Here is a 23751-nt window from a genome sequence, read left to right as displayed (position 1 = left end):
TCCTGCACACAGCCCTGCTCACAAAACCTGCCACAGAAAGCTCCCCCGTGTGCCCCAGGAAGGCACCGAGGATTGTCCTGCCAGGAGGTGCCTCCTCCTGCCCGGCTTCCCAGGGTCTGGGGGGACACCAGAGCTGGCTCCCAGAGGACAGACGGCGTGGCAGAGCACAGGGCTGCGCAGGAGAGGAGCAGCATGCCCACCAGGCAGCTCCACGGGGAGCAGAGCAGCTGTCCTGCCCATCCCACCCTGGAGAACAGCTCCCAGGCACTGCTGGGCTCTGCCCCTCGCGAGGGCACACGGCAGGGCACAGCCCCTGGCATCGCCAAGGAGCTGCAGCTGGGCCACGCAGAGGCCGCAGCTCCTGCCACAGCTCGCCATCTCCGAGCACAAACGTGGAGTTTTGTGTCTCGTTCCATCAGATCCACCACCGGGTCTGCCCCCACGGGCTGCCCTGCCCGCTCCCCCTGCAGCCCCTTCCCCACAGTGCCACGGGGAAGGGGCTGCTCACCCCACCCAGCAGCTCCAGCACACGCAGGGCTTTTTGTGCAGGACGTGACAAAGCAGCCGAGCCATTCCAGCACAGGTTTGCTCGGTGCCCCCGGGTACCAGCGTGCTGCTGGAGCAGAGCACTGCCAGCTGGCTGTGCCAGGGGAGCAGCACAGCTCCCGCTCCCAGCGGGGGATGCTGAGCCACAAGGTGATGCCGAGCCGTGCGCCCTCGCCATTAAGCCGCTCGTTTCCATGCGATGGCTCGGCAGGGCCTGGCCAGCAAATAAAACCTGAGCAGGACAAGACCTGAATGTGCAACAGCCCGATCAAAGGAACAGCTGTCCTGACAGGCAGCCACCTCCCACGGCCACTGCAGAGCAATTAGAGGAGCCCAAACAGGCCCCGCGGCGAGGAAGATGAGACACGAGCTGGGAGGAAGATGAGATACGAGCTCGTTATCAGACATCCACCCCGGCTCCTCACAGGGAGGGACATCAAAGCCAAAGGGCAGCAGAGTGGGACTGGAACGCGAGCAGCAGCACCCACACAGCCCTCTGCTGCCAGGACAGCAGTGACCCCACAGCTGGCTGCAGCAGTGTCACACACCTGCCCCACGCTCCGTGTCTAAAGCAAGTGCTCCACCCTGCCAGCTCAGTTTCAGCCTTGTGCTGAGTGGATGGGTGGCGAAGCTCCCCAGAGCCTGTGGGATGCTCCAACAGCAGCAGATGATGGTCCTGAGCGTGCCCATCCAACCCAGGTGGGGCCAAGGCAGCGGCACCTCCGGTCTGGCTCCAGCCCACCCGCGGTTCTGTTCCCTAAACCGTCGTTCCCAAAGCCAAAAGCTTTAGCACCCCGTGCAAGTCAGCAGGGAGCTGACAGCTATTATTTTAGGAGTCTCCATATGGACCCACTGCAGCATCTTGCTGCTCTAATTTAGGGCACAGGCTGCCAGGGAGGGGATGCTGCTTCCACCCCCGGGGGATGTTGGACTTGGAGCACCTTCCAGTCCCCGAAGGGCTTCCAAGAGGGGAGGATTCCAGGGGGCTGCCCCATCCCTGGGAGTGTCCAAGGCCAGGCTGGACAGGGCTTGGAGCACCCTGGGACAGTGGGAGGTGTCCCTGCCATGGTGGGGGTGGCACTGGATGGGCTTTGAGGTCCCTCTAACCCAGCCATGGCAGCACCATCCTGCTGGAGCCAACCCAGCCATGGCAGCTCCATCCTCCTGGAGCCAACCCAGCCATGGCAGCACCAACGCAGCCATGGCAGCACCATCCCCCTGGAGCCAACCCAGCCATGGCAGCACCATCCCCCTGGAGCCAACCCAGCCATGGCAGCACCATCCCGCTGGAGCCAACCCAGCCATGGCAGCTCCATCCTCCTGGAGCCAACCCAGCCATTGCAGTACCATCCTGCTGGAGCCAACCCAGCCATGGCAGCTCCATCCTGCTGGAGCCAACCCAGCCATGGCAGCTCCATCCTCCTGGAGCCAACCCAGCCATGGCAGCTCCATCCTGCTGGAGCCAACCCAGCCATGGCAGCTCCATCCTGCTGGAGCCAACCCGGCCATGGCAGCACCATCCCCCTGGAGCCAACCCAGCCATGGCAGCACCAACCCAGCCAGCAGCATCATCCTCCTAGAGCCAACCCAGCCAGCAGCACCATCCTGCTGGAGCCCCAGAGCTCCCCCGAGTGCCCCGGCCCAGGGCAAGGAGGGCAGCTCTGGCTGGGAGCCCTTTGCTTCCCCTTTTGGAAGGCACCAGATGGGCCACGCTATTGTGGAGCCTCTGTAAGTGCTGACACAACCCTGCTCCCTCACATGACTCTCCTCTTGCTTTTTAAAGAAGTTTTCTTGTTTCGCTCTGACACAGTGGAAGTGAATTTACAGCCAGGCTGGAGCAATAAGGGAAGAACTCGCTGCCGAGCCCGAGGCACCTGATCCAGGGATGAGATAAGTGACCCAGCCCCACAGCAAGGAAGGGGCCCCCTGTCCTGGGGGATGCAGGGCAGCCCCGCCACCCACCGCAGCGAAGGTTTGGTGCCCCTAAACCCCCCGGAGCAGGAAGAGGTGCAGCAAAGGGCAAGGTGACCGAAAGGATGGAGTTGGCCGTGTATGGAGAGTGACGGGGCAGGCTGCAAAGCCCAGCCGGGGGGTGGGACAGGGGATGGGGGACACCACGAAGCCACAGAGTCGCGGCTGGAGGGAGGACTGGCTGCCCTGGGGACCGTCACACAACGGCGGCGCTGCTTCCAGCCCCAAAAGCCACACCAGGCAAGTGAGAGCAAACCAGAGCACGGTGGAGGGGAGCCTCCCCCTGCCCCTGGAGGGGTGTGCAGGCACAGGGTGGCATTCCCTGCGGTGAGGCACCCACAGCAGCCAGCATTCCCTCACAGGAATCCAGCCCTATAATTCCTGCAATTAAAAAGGGAGTTCTTCCACTGCCAGTTAAAATAGAAGTTTTTGTCACAAATTACCGGCTTTCACTCCCCTCATACCTGAGCTTAAACTGAAACTTAAATGGAAATTTACAGGAGAATGAGAAAGTGAGTCAGCCTGCCCTTCCCAACAGGCATTTATTTTCATCCTCTCGGACTCAGTTAATAGTAGCAGCAGAGGAATTAAGTTTATTCCAAATTTACAAAGCCCAGAAGAGGGGAGGTGGTTTTGGAGGGAACTCCACGGCAGCAGGGACCAGGGGATCTGTGGCTGTGGCTCCTGCCCCCACCCCAGCAGGCAGCACAGGGCACAGGGACCCTTCCTGCTCGGCAGGGCCCGTCCCCACGGCAGGAAGTGCTGTCTTATGTCACCCACACCACGCTGGGGAAATGGCTGAAACGGCCTAAAAGATAAACCGTCCCCTTGCCTCGTAACCTGCTGGGCCAAACTGCAGCCAGGTGACAGCATCATCTCCCCAGAGCAGCTGGGAATTTCCAGCTCCCGGCTGGGAGAGGAGCAGCACCATTCCCAGCAGAGCAAGGATGAGAGCACAGCAGCGCTCCCACCGTGAGGAGCAGGAGCCAGGCAGGGCCAGGAGCTGCTCTGAGGAGAGGCAGCCCGGGGAGCAGGGGCCAGGACAGCCCTGGGACACGGCCCCTGCTGCCCAGCACAAACCCTGGTGACACAGCCACCAGCCAAACACCCAGCCCGTGACACTCCGGGCAGCGCCGAGGCAGGGTCTGGAGCAGGAGGTGTGGGGTTTGCTCTCATTTTGCACTTGAGCAAGCTGACGACACGGGAGAAACCAAAAAAAAATGTCCAAAACACATTTGAAAGTGTTGAGAACACATTTCAAAGCACCTTATCCTCCAGCAGCAGCAGAGCTGGGGCTCAGGAGATGCACTGCAAAGCTTCCTACCCTACTACACATCTCTTGGGTATTCAGGTCAGCAGAGGGGCTGCTGGTAGAGCAGAAAAATCCTTTCAGGTACATAATAAGGGAAAATTGAATTCTGCTCCAAGGTGGAGAGACAAAAGCCATTTGTCATGCAGCATCTGCTGACAGGACATGTCCCCAGCCCAGCCCTGCCTCCCTCCCCGCAGAGCTGAGTGCTGCAAACAAAGGAATTCACACCCCAGCTGTTTGGGACCAAGGCAGACCTGCACCCAGCCGCAGAGAGGGAAGGAATCTGAGCCACAGTTTGAAGTTATTTTAGAAGAATTCTCTACAAGGGTTCAGCACCCGACCAAAATGCAAATCACCATCATGGCTTCCTGAGCTAATGAGCTATTGCTGCATTTTTTCCAGTCCGGCAGCATCTTGCTCTGAAGATCTAATAGCAGCCCTACTGAGCAGCAGCTAATTAAAGCCTTTCCTCCTGCCAGAACCCCAGATTCAGTCTCTAAATGACCCAGTAAGTGAGACTTTTTCCACCCCAGAAGCCCTGGGAGCCACCAGGCCGGCAGCTCTGCCCTTGTCACCACCGTGGCTGGAGGCAGAGCCACCAGGGGCTGGTGCCTGCTCCCCTCCCTGCTGCTCACAGGGGATGGCTCCGAGCTAACCCACACAGGGACACACAACCCTCCTGTCCACAGGGCTCCGGCCCCGAGGCTCCTCTCCATCCAACACAGACCACGAGACAAATCTGGGCAATGGTGGAGTGAGCTGCTGGAGATGGTCCTGGAACACACAGGAGCGAACGAGTCCAGGTTCAGAGCCATTCCTGGGGCAGAGAGCTGCCCTGACAGGCTGGGGAGGGGACACACGGGTCCTGCTCAGCCTTTCTGCCCCCTGCACACAGGGATGGCTCTCCTGGCAGCTCTGCCATCCTCAGAGACCCCCGTCAATCGCAGAAAGGGCATGAAAGGGCACTTGGCTCCGATCAGAGCCCCAAAAAGCGAGTTATTCCACCCAAACCTCCAGAAACCAAGGGAACATGGAGATGTTGATGCCTCCCCCACCAGGGCTGGTTGCCCAAGGAGCCCATGCAAAACCTGGGGCAGACCATGAGAGCAAAGCCTCTCCACAGCCCATCTCCACCATCAGACCCAGCAAAGGCATCTCGGCAGCAGAAATGGTACTGAGCCCAGGGAATGATAAATAACCACTGGGGACATTGTTTCCAGCTGTGCAGAAATCTTCTGGGGGGCAGTGACTTATCCTGAGTGATAACAGAGGGGCTCCAGAGCTGTCCCTGCCAGCCTGGCACAGCCTGGCACGGCTCCTGCGTGATGGGGACAGTGCATCTGCCCCAGGCACCACTTCTGTCCCTTAGGCAGCCTCCCCCTCTTGGCTACTCTCAGTTAAGGCCAGGCTCTGGAGCACGGCCAGGGATTTCCCCTAAGCCAAGCTCAAGTTAAGCACTGAATGCCAGGGAAGAGCAGAGCCAAAGCCCAGTTCTCAGGCACAGCCCCCAGAGCCCTGCCAGGCTCCATCCCCGAGCCCTCTCCATCCCCCGAGCCCTGCCAGGCTCCATCCCCATGGCACAGGCTCCATCTCAGAGCCCTGCCAGGCTCCATCCCTGTGCCTTCTCCATCCCTGTGCCCTGCCAGGCTCCATCCCCAAGGCACAGGCTCCATCCCTGTTCCCCTGCCAGGCTCCATCCTCATGGCACAGGCTCCATCCCCATGGCACAGGCTCCATCTCAGAGCCCTGCCAGGCTCCGTCCCTGTGCCTTCTCCATCCCTGTGTCCTGCCAGGCTCCATCCCCAAGGCACAGGCTCCATCCCTGAGCCCTCTCCATCCCTGTGCCCTGTCAGGCTCCATCCCTGTTCCCCTGCTCCATCCCTGAGCTCCATCCCTGTGCTCCATCCCTGAGCCCTCTCCATCCCTGTTCCCCTGCCCGGCTCCATCCCCATGGCACAGGCTCCGTCCCTGTTCCCCTGCCCGGCTCCGTCCCCGTGCCAGGGCTGGTCCCCTGGTCTCGGGAGCTGCTCCCGCTCTGATTCAGCCTCTCCCGGCAGCGCTGCGCTGGGAGGGCTCCGGAGCCGGAGACACAGTAAATAATGACTTTGCACTGCGTCAGGAGCTAATCCACTCAGTGATGCAAATGAAATTCATGGGCCACTTCCCCCTCACTCCGGCTCCTCAGCGATATTATGAAACAATCCTGACTTCATCGCGATGTCACCGCGGCTGCAGGAAGCCTTCAGGGGAGCCAGGACGACTTTCACTCCTCTTCACCACCTCACTCTCTCATTCTTCTGCTATAATTGGAAATCATGAAAATGCATTTGTTCGTGTGCTCCGAGTGTCAGCCATTCAATGTGCTTGTGCTCCCTGCTCAGGCCAGCGCAATGGAGGTATTTAACTGTTCCCCCCAAAGGTGAAGCTATTCCTGTTGCATCCTTTCACATGGCAACAAAAGACAGGGAGGAATCCACCAGCGGGATCAGCTGGAGCACGCTGGCAACACAGCACGAGGAAGAGGAAGAACAGCTGAAGGCTGAGATTTAGACATCTGAATCTTTTTTAGCTTCCCTGCTGCTGACTAAATATCAAATGTAGGAAGACGAGAGCAGAACCACAAGAGACTGGAGATTTTAAACATAGCATCAGAGACTCCTGGAATGGCTTGGGTTGGAAGGGACCTTAAGGCTCATCTTGTTCCAAGCCCTGCCATGGGCAGGGACACCTTCCACTGTCCCAGGCTGCTCCCAGCCCTGCCCAGCCTGGCCTGGGACACTGCCAGGGCTCCAGGGCAGCCCCAGCTGCTCTGGGCACCTGTGCCAGGGCCTCACCCTCATGGGGAACAATTCCTAATTCCCAATCTCCCATCCAGCCCTCCCCTCTGGCAGTGGGAGCCATTCCCTGGCTCCTGTCCCTCCCTGCCTTGTCCCCAGTCCCTCTCCAGCTCTGCTGGAGCCCCTTGAGGGCCTGGCAGGGCTCTGGGGTGTCCCTGGAGCCTCCTCCTCTCCAGGTGAGCCCCCCCAGCCTGGCTGCAGCCCTGGATTCCTCTGGACTGGCTGCAGCAGCCCCAGGTCCCCAAGCACAAGCCCTGAGTGACAGCACAGGCAGAGCCACAGCTGCCAGCTCCTGCCCCAGACCTCCCTGCACAGACACCCGGTATCCCCCATTTTCCCAACCACACCCCAAAAATCTGCAACTCATCTCCTGCTTCGGGCTGGAAAGCTTCCCTTGTTCCAAAGACTGAGCTTCCCACCCAAAGAGGGAAGCTCACAGACTGGCTCCTTGGAAAAACCCAGATTTAAGTAGATGCAAAAAAGCCAGTTTTCAGGGAGCTGTGCCATAACAAGCCTCAAGTTTGCAAATCCAGTAACTTCCATGTACTGGAGCTTATTAATATTGGATTTTTTGGCAGGCACCGCCGTGTCCAGCTCGGATTAGCAGCAAGTATATTCTGCTTGTCAGATTTAAACAAGATGTATAAATCTGGCACAAAAGCAAGACCAAATATGGAAGCAAATTATTTAAATTGACAAGACGTAGCTGAGAAGCACTAAGCACTGGCAGACAGTGCCCATCAGCTGGGGCAGGAAGGCTCCTGCTCTGGGCCACGGGGTGAAGCTCTGGAACAGGAGGCACACGAGGTTACCCACCCCAAACGCTCTCTGGTTCCAGTACCGGCCTGCCCTGGAATCGATTTTGGTTTTCCGCACGATGGGAAGAGCAGAGGGGGATAAACTGGAGGGAGCCAGCCCAAAATCCCTGAAAAGCAAACAGCTTGGGAGAGGCGCAGGAGGGAAGGGCTGGCTGGCAGGAGGTGACACAGAGCCCTGTCCCCGCGTGGGACACGGGCTGCAGGGGCCACCCCGTGCTGGGGAGCAGGATGTGGCAGGGCCACGGCCAGCAGGGCCGGGCAGCTGCCAGGAGGAGCAGCAGGAGCAGAGCTCCATCTGCCCCGCCGTGCTGCGGGAGCAGAGCTGTCACCTCTCATGAACGGCACTGCCCGTCACAGGGAGCTGCCTCAGCTGTCAGAAGCCACGGCCAGGGCTCCAGGAGGGGCTCAGCCAGCTCCTCAGCCACGCACAGGAGTCACCCTCAGCAGGGGAAAGCGAGCGCTGCTGGCGGGTTGTGAATGGCAGAGCTCAGGTGCCTCTCACAGGGAGAACATTGCACTTGTTTCATTTTCCAACAGAAGCCAGTCCAAACCCAGACAGATCAATCAGCAAAGGGGTCCCTAGAGCCCAGGACTGAGCCCAGCAAAGCCACGCAAGCCACCTGCACACAGGAGGATGGGACACAGAGGAGGGAGCAGAGCGTTCCCTGGGAGAGACCCCACAGCCTCTCCAGTGGGGATGCCGAGCTCCTGGCTGAAGGCAGCTTGTCCTGCACAGCCCTGGGTGCTCCTGGGTGAAGGCAGCCTGTCCTGCACAGCCCTGGGTGCTCCTGGGTGAAGGCAGCCTGTCCTGCACAGCCCTGGGTGAAGGCAGCCTGTCCTGCACAGCCCTGGCTGAAGGCAGCCTGTCCTGCACAGCCCTGGGTGAAGGCAGCCTGTCCTGCACAGCCCTGGGTGCTGCCAGCAGCAGCAGCCTGTGCTTTGGAGCTGTGCCTCCCCTTCCCAGGAACAGCCACAGCCAGCACTTCTGGGAATTGCTTCTGCTTAACACAGAATTTGCTGCTACCAACCACCAGCAGAGCTTTCTTCCTGCCTCCCCCATCCCCTCTGTGGCTCTTGTGGAAAAACTGACTGCCTGCTGCTGGCTCCGGCAGGACAGGGCCAGCCAGGGCCACGTCCGTCCCCTTCTCTGCTGGGCTGCGGCCCCCGACACCAGCCCTGGTGGGGCTGAAGAGCCCCAGAGAGATTTTCACCTTCATCCATGGGCTCAGGGCAAAACCGAGGCAGTTCCTGCGGCATTTCACATCCCTGATGCTCATGGCACCTCTCTGCCTCCAGGGACTCCTGGCCACGGCACAGAGGCCACCAGCACCAGCCTAGACCAGCACTGGGTGGGTGGGAGGATGGACGGGTGGGCTCAGAGCTGGGAACAGCAGCCCGGAGCTGTCCTTTCCCTGCAGAAAGCCAAACCCAAGGGACAGCCCTTTCCCTGCCACCCTGAGGTCCAGATGCCCCAGCCCCACACCTCTGTTCAGGTTCCAGGTGTGAGGGCACCGTGCCGCCCCAGGAGCCCCTGCAGGGTCCTGCTGCAAGGAGCACAGCTCCTGCGGTTCCTGCTAAACCTCAACGGACAGGACAGAGCCATTCCAGGGAATGGAAAAGTCCTTGGCCAGGCTTTGTTTCCCACAGCATCACCTGGAGGGGCTGGAGGGGCTCTGGAGCTCCCTGTGCTCTCTGTCCCCTGCCTACCCAGCTGTGGGACAGGGGACAGGGCAACCCTGAACACGGGGCCGGCACCCCGGGGCTGCACCCAGGACCCCCACGCCAGGACTCCTGGTTTTGTTTTTGACAAGCTGCAGCCCCCCAAGAGCACAGGAGCGTGCTGCCAGGCCCCTGGGGTCCCTCTTCCCCCACAGGGAGCTCCTTGCTCTCCCTTTCCGAGTGGCTCCAGCGTAGGGGCTTGCAGAGCAGTGACTCACAAAGCCACACTGGGGGTTTAGCCTCACCAGCACACTCTGTGCTGCCCCTGGGGCCCGGGCTGGGCCACGGGCACACGAAGGCCACCAGCCCAGGCTGGGGGCTGGCAGCCGTGTCCCTGTGCAGCCAATCCTGTCACAGCTGGCTGCTGCAGGAAAAGCCCCCCAAACACTTCACCCGGGCACGGTGCCACCCCGGGCACCGCTGCAGACATCCCCTCTGGTCAGCACACACCTGCGGGCCAGGGCAAAGCACCTCCACCTCGCCCCTCTGACCACACCATTGAACAGGTGCTCCAGGCAGTCCTGCCCTCGCTGGCTCCCGGGCACAGCCAGAAGTTCATCCCCGGCACTGTGAGGGTGCCAGCAGACCCGCGGGGGCTGCACGGCACTGGGGAGCCTCTCCTGCCTTTTCAGGCTTTTGCTGGGAGCTGCAGGAGGAGGAGGAGCTGTGCTGGCTGGAAGGAGGAAGGGCAGCAGCCCACAGCTTGCACAACTGCCCTCCCTCCAGTTCCCACAGCAAGCCCAGCAGCTGACAGAACCCACAGCAAGTTCTGAGAGCCGGTTCAACCCCTCCTCCTGCTGCTCCGCACACACCAAACCCTCGAGGCCTCGCTCCGCTTCACAGCCCAGCCAGGGAGTGCCCACCCTCACCTGGCTGCCAGGGAAGGATGCCCCACACACCTGCCAGGGCCCGTGTGCTGCAGGGATCTGTGGGATCACACGTGCCAGCGAGCGGGCGTGCAGAAATGCCAGCACCGTCTGCTGGGGAGTCTCCTTAGAGACAGCCCAGGCATTCAATTCCCCAGGCAGCCTCAATAGCTGGAGAACAACCACGGCTGAGGCTGGACCGGGCTGCTCCAACCCCTGCAGTGCTGCCAGAGCCAGCACACCCTCCAAGGCACCCCAATGCCCAGGGCCAGCTCCAAACCCCGCAGCCAGCATCCTGTGCTGCCACGGACAGCCCGGCAAGGAAACAGACCAGCTCATTACCCGGGCCGAGATGGCTTTGGGATGACAGCTATCTCCGGAGATAAGAAAGAAAAATCCACCCTGCAGCTGCGGGGGGAGGGAAGGAGAAACCGCTTCCACTGCGAGCCCCTGGGCGCCCACGGGGACAGCGGCCACACCGAGCTGTCCCTGCCCCAGAGCCCGGCTCTGCAGGGCCCAAAAACCATCCCCAAAACAGCTCCCGACAAAAGAGACCCGACGGCCAGCTCGCTGCCAGCCCAGGTGCACAGCGCAGGGAAGGGCGGGACCAGCGAGGCCAGCGCAGGTGACAGCTCTGGGGCCAGCCTGGCAGGGACCCTGCCGGGGGACACACGTTCCCATCTCTGTCAGCTCCGTGTGCACTGGGCTGTGCAGCGCCACAGCCCATCCGTGCAGCGGGGCCAGCCCCACTTCCCTTTTCTGCTGTACCTGCTCTGCAGCGCTGCCCTGCTGCCCCAGCCCTGGGAGGGACACTCTGCTGGCCCTGGGGACACACACCCCCTGGCCTGGGGACATCCTGCTGGCCCTGGGGACACCCAACCCCTGGCAGGGGACACCCTGCTGGCCTGGGGACACACACCCCCCTGGCCCTGGGGACACCCTGCTGGCCTGGGGACACACACCCCCCTGGCAGGGGACACCCTGCTCACCCTGCTGGCCTGGGGACATCCTGCTGGCCCTGGGGACAGACACCATGCTGGCTGGGGACACACACCCCCCTGGCAGGGGACATCCTGCTGGCCTGGGGACATCCTGCTGGCCTGGGGACAGACACCCCACTGGCCCTGGGGACACCCTGCTGGCCCAGGGACACCCAACCCCTGGCCCGGGGACATCCTGCTGACCCTGGGGACAGACACCTCCCTGGCCCCGGGGGACACAGACACCCCCAGCACCCAGAGCTGCGCTCCCACCGCCGGGCACACAAAAACCCCTCCGAAATCCCGTTCCCAATTTCTGCAGCATTATATAATTAGCATCATTTGTGTTGCAAAAGTAATTGCAGTAACATTTTTAATTAGTCTATTTGAACACTAACATTTCTCCAGTGTGCATAATATGTTGACACGAAATTACTGGGTTTGAGGCAACTCGGGATGATTGGAGTTTGTTTTGCTTTTGTTTCTTACTCGTCTAAGGCAGTCAATAAGAGGCGGCAGGCAGCCCGCAGGCTGCAGGGGAGAGCAAAGTGTGATGGGTTTCACTTCCGTCTGGGGGGAGGAAGGGAGCCTTGTGAGGGCCCTGAGCAAGAGAGAAATACTTGCTTGAGAGGTAAGGCCGGGGTGACATTTTCCAGCCGCTCAGTTCTGCTCTCAGATGTTGACTCGTGGAAACACAAAACAGAACGAGAGCACTGGTCTTGGAGGGCAGGGAGAGGAAAACCTGGAGGGAGGAATTCTGTGTGCTGTGAGGTTTGGAAGGAGATCTAATCTCAAGAGTCTCTTACTGAGTCACAAGCACGGACAAGAAGTAAACATTCTCCCCAGAAAAGTTACTGCATGACACCCAAGCACACATCACCAAACCATGCTTTTTTTCTCCCTTTCTCTTCAGGAAGAATCAAGATTCTCCTTTCCAAGATCTTTTCTGCATTGTACACATGAAAGCAGCGACAGATGCAGGTTATTTTTTGCTCCCAAGTGTGAATCATGTTCCGCTGCTCCTCACCTCTGCCCAGCCACAGCCACTCCAGGCTGAGCAAACCCAGCTCCAGGGGACACGTCCCCCTCAGCACCCTGACCCCAGAGGGACCAGGAGCTGCCCGGACAGCGGGACAAACAGCCCCGAGGATGCCAGGGCGGGGGAAACACCAGCAGGGAGGAGAAAGCTGCCAGTTCCCAGCAGCAGCCCGTTCCCAGAAGGCGACCGAGAACTTCACTCTCAGAAGCTTTCAAAGCAGTTCCCTTTCCTTCGCCATCCGACGGCGCTTCCTTCGTCAGGAGAGCCAGGGCTCGGCCGCGCGTTCCTGCCCCGGGCTGCAGACCCCGAGGGGCTGCTCCCTCCCTCCCTCCCGAAGCATTCCAGGCGCTGGCACCGCCCGGAGGAGCCCCCAGCCCGGGGAGGGCAGCACAGCCCCTGCCCTGGCTCTGCTCCTGAGCAGCTCTGCGCCCTCCAGCTGCCCACGGGCTGAGGGGCAGCCAGGGGGCACCGAGCCTCCCTCGGGAGGAGTTCATCCTCCTGGCAGCGCCAGGCACATCCTTCAGCTTCCAACACCCACGAGATATTGATTTCTTCTTGTCCGCCCGCCAGAAGCAGCCCTGCTCCTGGAGGGCTGCGCACAGCCTCCCCTGCCCACACCCCGACACTTTCTGGCTCACCAGAGAGACGTTGGCCCAGGAAGTGTTGAGATGAGCACGAGGATAAGGAGGAGATTGTGTGCGAGGATAAGAAGCAGATTAGCAGGCAATTAAGTGGCATTTTGTGGTATCCATTAGTATTTCAAGCTACAAAGAGTCAGTTTCTGCTAACTTCCTGCCAAAAGTCACAAGTAATGAGCTAATTAACGATCTAATTATTGCAAACGCCCTAGAAAGAAATCAGGGCACAGGTGAAAACCTACTTAAAGCGGGCACAGCAGTGGGAACAGCTGAGAGCAGGCAGGCGAGTGCCCCAGCTGCATTTCCAGCCATCCCGCAGCACAACGGGATGAGGCAGCCGGGGAAGCTGTTCAAGATAAATTAAAGCTGTGCTCGGCAAAGGGGGAGCAGACCCTCGCCCCAGAGCCTCCTGCCAGCCCCGAGGGGCTGAGGAACCCCTGCACAAAAGCCAGCCCGGGGGTTTTCTGCCTCCGTGTCAACATTAGCCGAGTCCAGCACCAGCTGCAGCACAACCCAAGGGGCACAAACCCAAGGCTGGGGGTCCCTGCGCAGTCCAGCGTGAGCACAGCTCCCCCGGCACAGCCGGAGCAGGGCAGTGCCAGCCCTGGCACCCCCAGTTCTGCCTCCCACCAGGGCAAGCCCCGGGGCAGCCGTGATCCCAGAGCAGATGGCAGTGCCAGCGCTGAATTCCCGAGCTGGGAACGCTCTGCAGGCAGACCTGGCGCGTCCTCCACCCCAGGGCACAGCTGGGCTGCCCTCGCCGTGATGGGCACACCCCACAGCTGCCTCCCCCACGGGAGCAGCTTCCCCTGGGCGCCCCAGCAGCGCACAGCTGGGCTCTGGGGAAGCCCCCGGGTCAGTGATTTTAGGAGAGCAGACACTGGGCTGGTGGGCAGAGCTCGATCCGCAGGATTCCCCGCTGCACGCTCAGTGCTCCCTGTGGCACACGCACGTCTGCAACGCCACAGTGACCTGCCCAGGGGTGTCACAGACCTGTCACACAGCCCTGGGGGTGGCACTGACACCCTGGCAGCGCTGCTGGTGCCACTGCAGCTCACAGGGGCTCCTGCCCCCGGGCCAGGGCTGCGCTGCTCGGCCACCCCGAGCCCAGCTCCGCGGGCCCACCTGCAGCCAGGGCCGCTCCAACACTGCCCAAAAACATCTGAGCATAAAGCTCAAAGCAAGAGCACAGTTGCAGGTTGGGAGAACAGCTCCTGACAGCTGGAGGAGCCTTGGAAAGGCGCCAGCTACCCGACACTGGATGCTGCAGGTAGAGCCGAGCCGGCTCTAGAAATAACGCAGGCAAACCCTGCCGGGCTGGTACGTGGAGCCCACCTGCTCCACGACACACTCTGGATTTCACAGACACGGTGTTTGCACAAATACACCTCGCTGTAGGGAGAGTCGGGGAATTCACAGCCAGGGAAGCCTGGGAAGACCAAACCAGAGATCCGAGCGCACAAAATTCCTCTCGGTAACGTGACTGAGCTGCCCATGTGTGAAACCTCAGGTACCAGGGGAAGCTGTGACCTTGAGAAACAGCCCTAGGATACATTTTCTTCTCCATATCCACTTTCCTCTGCCTGCCATCACCCGTCCAGGCCTTCAGGCTGGGTTTGGGAGGTGGCAGGGAGATGGCTTTGATATTTTAAGGTTACGTGTGCGTGGCAAGTGTTAAGGATGAGGATCAGCATCATTTAAATTGGATTAGCCTCACACTGCTCGCACAGGCAGCTGCAGGGATGCTCCAGAGCCACCCCAGCTCCTCACACCCCGTGTGCCACTCCAAAACCCCAAGGACAGCTGTGAAGAGAAGCCTTTCAGAGCTCTAAAGCACGTTTGTTTCCATGCCAAATACCTCAACTTGGGAGCCAGCCACCCGCCAGAATAAAACCCTGTCCCAAATATTCACAAGAGCAACATTTCGCTGCCAGCAGCTGCGAGCAGCAGCCCCGTTTGAACCCCACGCAGGTGGGACCCACAGGCCAGGGCGAGCCCCAGCTGGGCTGGCTGCAACAGCATCCCGATAACGCCTGGGTAATTCAGCCCAATTTCCCGGGGGGACATCCCAAATCCCTGAAGAGCCTCTCCGGGATCGCAGCATTATCAGAACAAAGAATTATGGTCATAGTAACCCGGCTACTGCAACATATTTGGTTATAAAGCCTCATTTTTTTCCCCCAGCAACACAACTAAGCCATTCGAGTGCTCGCCGGCTGCGCAGTTCCAGCGGCGGAGCAGCCCTCGCCCAGCCCGTTCGCCACCCGACACATGTTTTGGTGTTAAGCACATTAAAAACAAACTCCCCTCGGCCTTTTTCGGGGGATTTAGCTGAAGTCCCGGGCGCTTATCTCTGCTAACGAGACCCGGCCGGCTTAAAGGCACCGACTAGTTGCTGGGTTGATTAAAAAAATGACTAAGCTGCTTGGCGGTGCGCGGGGATGCTCGGGGCCGCGGGGATGGTCCCGGGGGGCGGACGCGGAGCGCAGACCCCCTCCCCAGCCCCCCGGCAGCGCCACACTCACCTTGACACTGGAAGCCCTGCTTGCCGAAGCCCCTGCGGAGAGAGAGGCGCAGTGAGACACCGGCCCCGCGGCGCAGCCACGCTGCCGGAGCCGCCCGGAGCGGAGCGGGCACCGGGAGACCGGGATGGGATGCGGGGATGAGGGAGCGGGGACGGGAGGAGAGGGGGCACCGGAGGATGGCGAGGGGGAGCCCCGCAGCGCCGGGCGAGCCCGGGGAGGGGTGTCCCGCCGACCGGCGTCCCGGAGCGGCCGCGGGGGAGCGGGGGGAGGCTCACCAGATGAAGTCGGTGCAGTGGCTGCAGAAGGTGGGCTGCTTGAAGAACCGCGCCGTGAACTTGTGGTTCTTCACCTCGTGCACGTTCTTCTGCCGCAGGGCGCCCTTGCGGGCGAAGCGCACCGGGCCCTCCTCGCCCTCGGGGGCCGGCGCTGCCGCCGGCGGCTCGGCCATGCTGTGCCGGGGCTGCGGGCCCGGCCCGGCCCGCTCCGCTGCTCCGCCGGGGCTGCCGCCGCTCCGGCTGCGCTGCCGGGGCCGCGCTCGGGGCCGCTGCCCGCAGCTGGCGGGAGGCTCCGACACCGCCCGCCGCGCCACGCCCCCTCATTTACATGCGGCACGCCCCGCCCTCATCTGCATCGCCGGCCGCGCCCCCGGCACCTCGCAAAGCCCCGCCCCCCCGCGCGCCTCGGCACGGCCACGCCCCCCCCGCGCCTCGATTTGCATGCTGATTTGCATGGGGGCCGGGCCCGCCCTTCATTTGCATAGAGCGTCTGCATCCCGCGGGGATGCGCGGGGAGCACCGGGCACGGGCAGGGATGGACAGAGGGAACGGGCAGGGATGGATAGAGGGAATGGACAGGGATGGACACTGGGAATGGGCAGGGATGGACAGAGGGAACGGGGAGGGATGGACACTGGGCACGGGCAGGGATGGATAGAGGGAACGGGCAGGGATGGACACTCAGCACAGGCAGGGATGGACACTGGGCACAGACAGGCACAGACCTAGCCAGTGCCCACGTGAGCCAGGGTCACCAAGGCAGGGACACCGTCCTGTCCCAGTGCCTCAGCCAGCGGGTGGGGGAACAAGCAGGACTCAGTGGGAGGTAGATATGGATGTCTTTGTGCCAGCCGTGGGGACAGCCGCACTGCCCCATGCCCTCTGCAGGACTGGCAGTGACACTGCTGGGTCCTCGTGAGTCCCGGACTTCCCACTGTCGCAGCCAGAATGTTTTATTTCTACCCTGATATTCTGCAGAACACGAGTCAAGTCCAGAGGGGATCCAGGCAGGAGCTCCGGCACAGCAGCTGTGCCAGGCTGGGCGCTGGGCTGGCCCTGCCTGGGGGAGCAGGAGCGTGGCCATGAGCAGCCCACGCGAGGCCACGGGCCCAGGGCTCACATACCCAGGGCTCACACACACCCAGGGCTCACACACCCAGGGCTCACACTGACACTGGGCACAAAGCACCAGCTCAGTGCGCCTCTGGGAATGATGTTTTGAATTTGCAGTTGGAATAATGATCTTCTTTTACCAACCCACTGCAAGCATCTCAGCTGGCTGGCACAGAGGACTTTCCCAACCACATCCACCATTCATCTCTCTCGCTCCCTGACGGCAGCCACAGACACACAAAATCAGATCCATCAGCCTCCTCCTCTGACACCCAGGTCTCCCTGGGCCCGCCTGGTGCCGCATCATCCTGCTCTGGGTGCTGAGATGAGAGTTCAAATCAAAACATGAGACAGCTCCAAGTGAAACATAACCATATTTCCACAAACAAGTCTTTCTAAATTCTCATTTCTGGGACTTAATGCAGGATCTGCATGCACGTGATCCTTCCCCTTTTGAGGCCCAGGACCATCCCTGCTCCGCTGCGATCCAGCCCTCCATCCTACATGCTCTTTCTGTGAAGAAAGCCCCACTCGCTCCATGGAATTAAACACCCAGGAGGCTTTCCCGAAATAGGCCCAGGGCTGTCATTATGCAGCTGCTTTAGAAGGTTCGCTGCAGTAATAAAACGGGGCTGACCTGTCCTGCTGCTGCCACCCCCCCAGGAACAGCAGGCTGGCTCCATCTCTCACGCCGCCTGATTTTCCTGCTAAGGAGAAACCAGTGGCAGCCGCCCCTGCTGGTGCTGTGCCGTGCTGGGAGGGGATGGGGGACGTGCCCGGGGTGCGTGGGGCTTTCTGTGCCCAGCAGCGCCGGCCGCGCCGCAGAGCCCCCCTGCCCCGGGAGCCCCGCTCGCCGCGGGCTCACACAGGGAGCTGGGAAGCAGAAATAACTCCTCCTGCACGGGAAGGAGCCCAGCAATAATGGGAATAATTACGGGGCGTTCTGGCTCCTTCCCTCGGCACTGTTCGAGGGGAGAGGGGTGTTCCCCTCAGCGCTGCTGCGCTGCACGTGGAGCCGCTCCGGGCTCAATCCTGCCTATTTCCACTGTAAACTCTGGGCTCTGCCTGCTTCTGCCTGGCTGTTTTTTGCTGTGTGTTCCCATTTTCCAAGGACAGCCCCCGTAACTGCTGCATGTGGAATGCAGGGAATATGATTTTCATTTCCCCCTACGAGTGTTGATAATCATGATAATCATGCTCAAACTTTTCTCACTGCTGGGCCACGGTACAAAAGTACAAAAGCCAGGTACAGTTCTTGCTCTCGGGGGATTGCTTTCTTCTTTCCTCAGTTTACGTAATTCTACTTAATCTTACTTTTTCCATTATTTAGTGAGCTCTGAGTCACGTCATATTAAAGGCAGGATCTTCATGGCCATGTTAATTTTCGCAAAAGCTGAGGACCCAGATCCCCCAGCACTTTGAGACGTGGGGATGAACATCCCCCAGCAGCTCCTTCCTCTGAGGCAGCTGTTATATTTATTAGAGCAAGGGCAGTCCCCAGGTGTGCAGAGGGACTCGCACACACAAACAACCCTGAGCAGCCGCTCCCGGGGGAGCGCAGTGGCGGAGCAGAGGGGAAATCAGCCCCGTTCATTCCTGTTCCCGTCAAAGTCTGCGTTCTGGTGCTGCTTTCCCCTCCACCAGTTCCTGCTGCAGAGAAGGCACCAAACCCCCCCAGCGCTGTGGGAAGAGCTGTCTGCCACGCAGGGATCTCCATCCCCGGCCGCCGGGGCACAGGAGGCAGCGGGAGCAGAGCAGCCTCCCCGGGAGCGTGATTCACATCCTCAGGAAGGGACCTCATCCTCCCCCTCCTCATCCTCCCCCCGGGCAGCCGAGGAGCCGCTCTGGGAAGGGGGAGCTCGGAGCTCCGCAGGGCTCGGGCTGGGAATGTGGGAGCGGCGAGCCCGGCGTGAGCCCGCGGGGTCGGGGCAGGAGCCGGGGGCTCGAACCCTGCCAGAAAATCCCGCAGACCACGGGGCTCAGGGGCTGGTGTCACCAGCGGGATGCGCTCTGCTGGACAGCTCCAGCCCCCGGCCTCACCCCCAAAGCCACAGCCGGCCCCAAAAACCTACAAAGAGACACAATCCCAAAGCCACAGGCGGCCCCAAAAACCTACAGAGACACAATCCCAAAGCCACAGGCAGCCCCAAAAACCTACGGAGACATAATCCCAAAAGCCACAGCCAGCCCCAAAGCCCAGCAAAGAGGCACAATCCTAAAGCCAAGCGGAATTTCCCCATTTCCTGGGAAAGCTCTGCCCCACACGTGCGTGGGGGATTCCCTGGCTGTGCGGGATTCCCTGTGTGTGCGGGATTCCCCGGCTGTGCGGGATTCCCTGTGTGTGTGGGATTCCCTGGCTGTGCGGGATTCCCTGGCTATCTGGGATTCCCCAGCTGTGCGGGATTCCCCGGCTGTGCGGGATTCCCTGTGTGTGTGGGATTCCCTGTGTGTGTGGGACTCCTGGCTGTGCGGGATTCCCTGTGTGTGTGGGACTCCTGGCTGTGCGGGATTCCCTGGCTGTGCGGGATTCCCTGTGTGTGCGGGATTCCCTGGCTGTGCGGGATTCCTGGCTGTGCGGGATTCCCTGTGTGTGTGGGACTCCTGGCTGTGCGGGATTCCCTGTGTGTGCGGGATTCCCTGTGTGTGTGGGATTCCTGGCTGTGCGGGATTCCCTGTGTGTGTGGGATTCCTGGCTGTGTGGGATTCCTGGCCGTGCCGGAGCTGCGGTCCCGGTCCCGCACAGCGGCTCCTGCGGGAACTCCCTGCGGGCGCTGCAGCCTCCAGCCCGCGCTGCTGGGGGATGCTGCTGCCCCGCCGCCCGCACCGGCCTCCTCTCAAGAGTTCAGAAGAGCTGGAGAACAGATTCCTCTCCTTTTTTAATCTCTTTTTTCTTCGGGACCCAAATCCGCCACAGGAAGCAGGTGGAGGAAAAGTCCAGCTCTAATTAAATATAAAGATGCCTGAGCAGCCCCCGGCAGCCTCCACATCCGTTTGTCCTCTTGCCCTCACCCAGAGGGCCAGGAGGGATCCAGGAGCGGGGACAGGGATCCTGGAGCGGGGACAGGGATCCTGGAGAGGGGACAGGGATCCAGGAGTGGGGACAGGGATCCTGGAGTGGGGACAGGGATCCTGGAGAGGGGACAGGGATCCTGGAGAGGAGACAGGCATCCTGGAGCGGGGACAGGGATCCTGGAGCAGGGATCCTGGAGTGGGGATAGGGATCCTGGAGTGGGGACAGGGATCCAGGAGAGGGGACAGGGATCCAGGAACAGGGACAGGGATCCAGGAGTGGGGACAGGGATCCTGGAGCGGGGACAGGGATCCTGGAGAGGGGACAGGGATCCAGGAGTGGGGACAGGGATCCTGGAGAGGGGACAGGGATCCTGGAGAGGAGACAGGCATCCTGGAGCGGGGACAGGGATCCTGGAGCAGGGATCCAGGAGTGGGGATAGGGATCCTGGAGCGGGGACAGGGATCCAGGAGAGGGGACAGGGATCCAGGAACAGGGACAGGGATCCAGGAGTGGGGACAGGGATCCTGGAGCAGCGACAGGGATCCAGGAGTGGGGACAGGGATAAGGACAGGGATCTGGGAACACGGACAGGGATCTTCTTAGGCAGAAAATGCTGGTCCCTCCAAGCCGCGGAGGATCTTGTCGCTGCTGACAGCAGCTGGCTCTCCAGCCCCCGCCCAGAGGCTGCTCGGGGGTCCCCGGGGGCAGCAGAGCCGCGGCCGAACCCCGCGGGACAAAGGGCCGGGGGGCAGAGCCGCCGCTGGAGCCGCAGCTGGAGCCGCCTCTGGAGCTGGAGCCGCAGCTGGAGCCGCAGGCTGGGGCAGCCCCCGCGGGCAGCGCTGGCCAGGGGATCTGCCCCGGGTGCCGTGGGGACGCTGGGGACGCGCGGGGTGACAGGCGCCCCCCGCAGCGGGGTGGCATCGGCTGCTCCGGTTTTCCCCTTTCTGCTTGCACAGTTTTCGCGTGTTCCACGTCCTCCGTGCAGAGAGGATGGAGCGGGGACAGAGATGCTGCGTTCATGTGAGGAGAGACCCAGCTCCCCACGCACCGGCGGCAGGAGATCCTGAGACCCTCCACAGCCGCCGCTGGGCGAGAACAAGCCCAAACCTTGGAGCATGAGCTCGCATAAAGCTCCGGGGCGGCCGGAGCGAGGGGACAGCCGCGGGGACACGGGGACGGCCGCGGGGACACGGGGACAGCCGCAGAGGCACGGCCACAGCGCCACCCGGCTGGAACAGCCCCTGCTCCCTCCTCATTCCTCAGAGCCAAGGGCATTTCTCCATCCTCCTGGCAGCAGGGCGTGCCGCAGGTGGATCCAGGGGACGAGGAGCCGGAGCTGTTCCCTGCCCGGGGCTGCGCAGCCTCTGCTCCTGCAGCGAGGGGCTCTGAGCCCTGCACAGCCTCTGCTCCTGCAGCGAGGGGCTCTGAGCCCTGCACAGCCTCTGCTCCTGCAGTGATGGGCCCTGCCCTGCACAGCCTCTGCTCCTGCAGTGAGGGCACTGCCCAAAACTGCCCCGAGTCCCGCAGGCTCAGGCACTCCGGGTGCTCGCATGGCTCGGCACATGCCAAACATGCTTAGGCTATTTAAATATTTCATATTCCTGGCTGCTGGCTTGCAGGGAGAACAAATTAATTCTGTTTTATGTACCCAGAAACGGCCCACATCAAACCGCCTTCCTGCGCAGTTGGTTAAGCAAAGTTTGTGGTGAAATCCTTGGGGTGCTGTTGCTTGGTTCCCGAACCATCTGATCGATAATTGCCTTCCATGTCCTATACCTCCGCGGGAAGTTGTCATTATTCCTCGCTATTGATCCGACTTTTTGATTTCCCTCTGTGGTCCACACTGGGCTGGTGCACGGTGAGGCCAGGGCGGTGGCAGGGGCAGAGTGGCACTGCCACCCCCACCCCTCTCACCAGGGTGCACAGGGGAGCTTCGGGCTCGGGGCAGCCGGGCAGCAGCACAGAGACAAGGACAGCGTTGCATTTTTGTGCTGTGTAAAAAAGCAAGAGTCAAACTCAACAGCAACAAGACCGAGCTGTGAGGGATGGGCTCGAGCTGGTGCAAGACGAAGAGAAAGCTCCAGGGAGAGCTCAGAGCCCTGGCAGGGCCTGAAGGAGCTCCAGGAGAGCTGGAGAGGGACTGGGGACAAGGGATGGAGGGACTGGCTCCCAGTGCCAGAGAGCAGGGCTGGATGGGATATTTGGAAGGAATTCCTGGCTGGGAGGGTGGGCAGACCCTGGCACAGGTGCCCAGAGCAGCCGGGGCTGCCCCTGGATCCCTGGCACAGCTGGACGGGGCTGGGAGCAGCCTGGTGGCACAGCCCGGCCCCGGAGGCAGAGCCGAGGGGAGGCAGGAGGGGAGCAGAGCCACCAAGCCTCTGCTGTCCCCGGGCCGGGCTGCAGCACCTGCCCCCTCCTGCTTGTGCCATGGCAAGCTCCAGCTGCTCTCCCCCGGGAGCTGAATCTCTCTGCAGCTTCCTTCTCCCGAGGGAAGGCTGGTTTTACACCCGTCATTCATCGCATCGCTCAGAAAATCCATCTCATAATGAATTCTTCACCCGGCGCTTCCAGGAGCCTCATTTAAATAACAACGAGGCTCATTAACGGCGCAGGGCTGATCCCCGAACAATGATTTCTTCATTAAGCTTTGCCTGGGAGGGTTTTCCTCGCAGCCGAGGCAGCAATCCCTTCCCCGGCAGCCGCTCCCCACTCACGGGCCCCATGGGCTGCAGCAGCGGGGCCGGGATGTGCTCGTTTCAGGAGCCCTGCCAGCCGGGTGCCTCAGGCCCCGGCATTTGGAAATCCCAGATGTTCCTGCGGTGCCTTTGGCCTTCGGCCACCCGCAGCTCATCCGGCCAGCCCGGGCTGCTGAAACCCCCGCACGCAGCGCTATCGGAACATCGCGGCTCGCTGGGTTCGTGCCCTGCGGCACCGGCTCTGCCCCAGCCCGGCTGCCCCGGGCACTGCCCCGCAAACAGCCTGGGCTGAGCACAGAGCCCGGGGCTCGCCGCTTCTCACCGCCTTTGTCTCGTTCCGTTTTCCACCGCGGATTATTCCAGCCTGAGGGCGAGCCGGAGTGCCCGAGTCCCGCCTCGCTGCCCCCGGTGTCCCCCTGGTCACCCTCCCCAGGGCCACATGCAGCGCATCGTGTCCCTTCAGCTCCTCACCGGGAGGAAAAACTGTGGAAAAAATATTGCAGGCAGAGGACACCCTGCCTGTCGTGAATTTCCAGAAACATTCTGAAAAAGTTTCATTGAAAAAAAATATAGAAGAACAAAAAGAAAGCGCCCTAGAAAGACTTGGGGCTTCGCCAGTTTAGGAGCCAAAAGAAGTTTGGAATGGAAAACGCTCGCACGAGGCTTTCCCTCGTCTCTGATGCGGTGACTGGGGCTGGTTTTGCAGCGGTGCCTCGGCTGCTCCAGGGTTCCCTGGCCCCGAGGGCACCCCCGGGGCGGCAGACGGGGGGACACCGTGTCCCGGTGCCCCGGCGGTGTCCCCGGGGTGCCGCGGTCCTGCCGCAGCGCCTGGCACCGCCCGGCCCGGCGCAGGGACGGGAGCCCGGGCTGGCCGGGTGGGAATTTCTGCGGCAAACCCCAGCGGGTTGTTTTACTCCACGAGCTGCGAGGTTTATTTACCCCTCCCTCGCTCTTGCTCATCGGCGCTCGTCAGCCAGATCGTACCGGTTGCCATCTGCAGGAAGCTGGAAATTGTTTTCTGCCTTTTCCCTCTCGGCTGCGGCTCCTGCAGCTCCTTCCTGCTCCTGGTGGAGCCGGGGCTCCGCAGCTCCGGCAGCGGGCAGTGCCTGGCCCGGCCCGGGCTGCGCTCCGGCAGGGGCACAGAGCCCCCAGAAGCTTTTGGGGTTTGCCCGTGGTGGTGTCCCTGGGGTTTTCCTTGGCCATTGGGCCGTGGTGACCCCCTGGCTGTGCCGTGCCCAGGCTGAGCCGTGCCCAGGCTGAGCTGTGCCCAGTCTGAGCCGTGCCCAGGTTATGCCGTGCCCAGGCTGAGCCGTGCCCAGGCTGAGCTGTGCCCGGGCTGTGCCATGCCCAGGCTGAGCCGTGCCCAGGCTGAGCCGTGCCCAGGCTGTGCCATACCCAGGTTA

At 61.6% G+C, this 23751-nt stretch overlaps 1 protein-coding gene across 2 annotated transcripts in view; it reads right to left on the bottom strand.

Moving 5' to 3' along the window:
- Positions 1 to 15857, bottom strand: part of PRKCB (protein kinase C beta) — a 91757-nt gene extending 75900 nt beyond the window's left edge. Inside the window, exons 1-2 of one of the 2 annotated variants that reach the window (XM_038151240.1) lie at positions 15527 to 15857; positions 15252 to 15283 (exon numbers count right to left, since the gene is read on the bottom strand). In XM_038151240.1, the coding sequence (XP_038007168.1) occupies positions 15252 to 15283; positions 15527 to 15699 (205 nt within the window). In that variant the 5' untranslated portion in view covers positions 15700 to 15857. The remainder of the gene's footprint in view (positions 1 to 15251; positions 15284 to 15526) is intronic. The other variant, XM_038151241.1, reaches the window with a different exon arrangement.
- Positions 15858 to 23751: the final 7894 nt, after the last annotated feature.

The sequence above is a fragment of the Motacilla alba genome, chromosome 14, assembly GCF_015832195.1.
Source record: "Motacilla alba alba isolate MOTALB_02 chromosome 14, Motacilla_alba_V1.0_pri, whole genome shotgun sequence".
In the NCBI taxonomy this organism is placed as follows: Eukaryota; Metazoa; Chordata; class Aves; order Passeriformes; family Motacillidae; genus Motacilla; species Motacilla alba.
The sequence above is the reverse complement of the archived record's forward strand: the minus strand, read 5'-3'. Positions and strand labels throughout refer to the sequence as shown.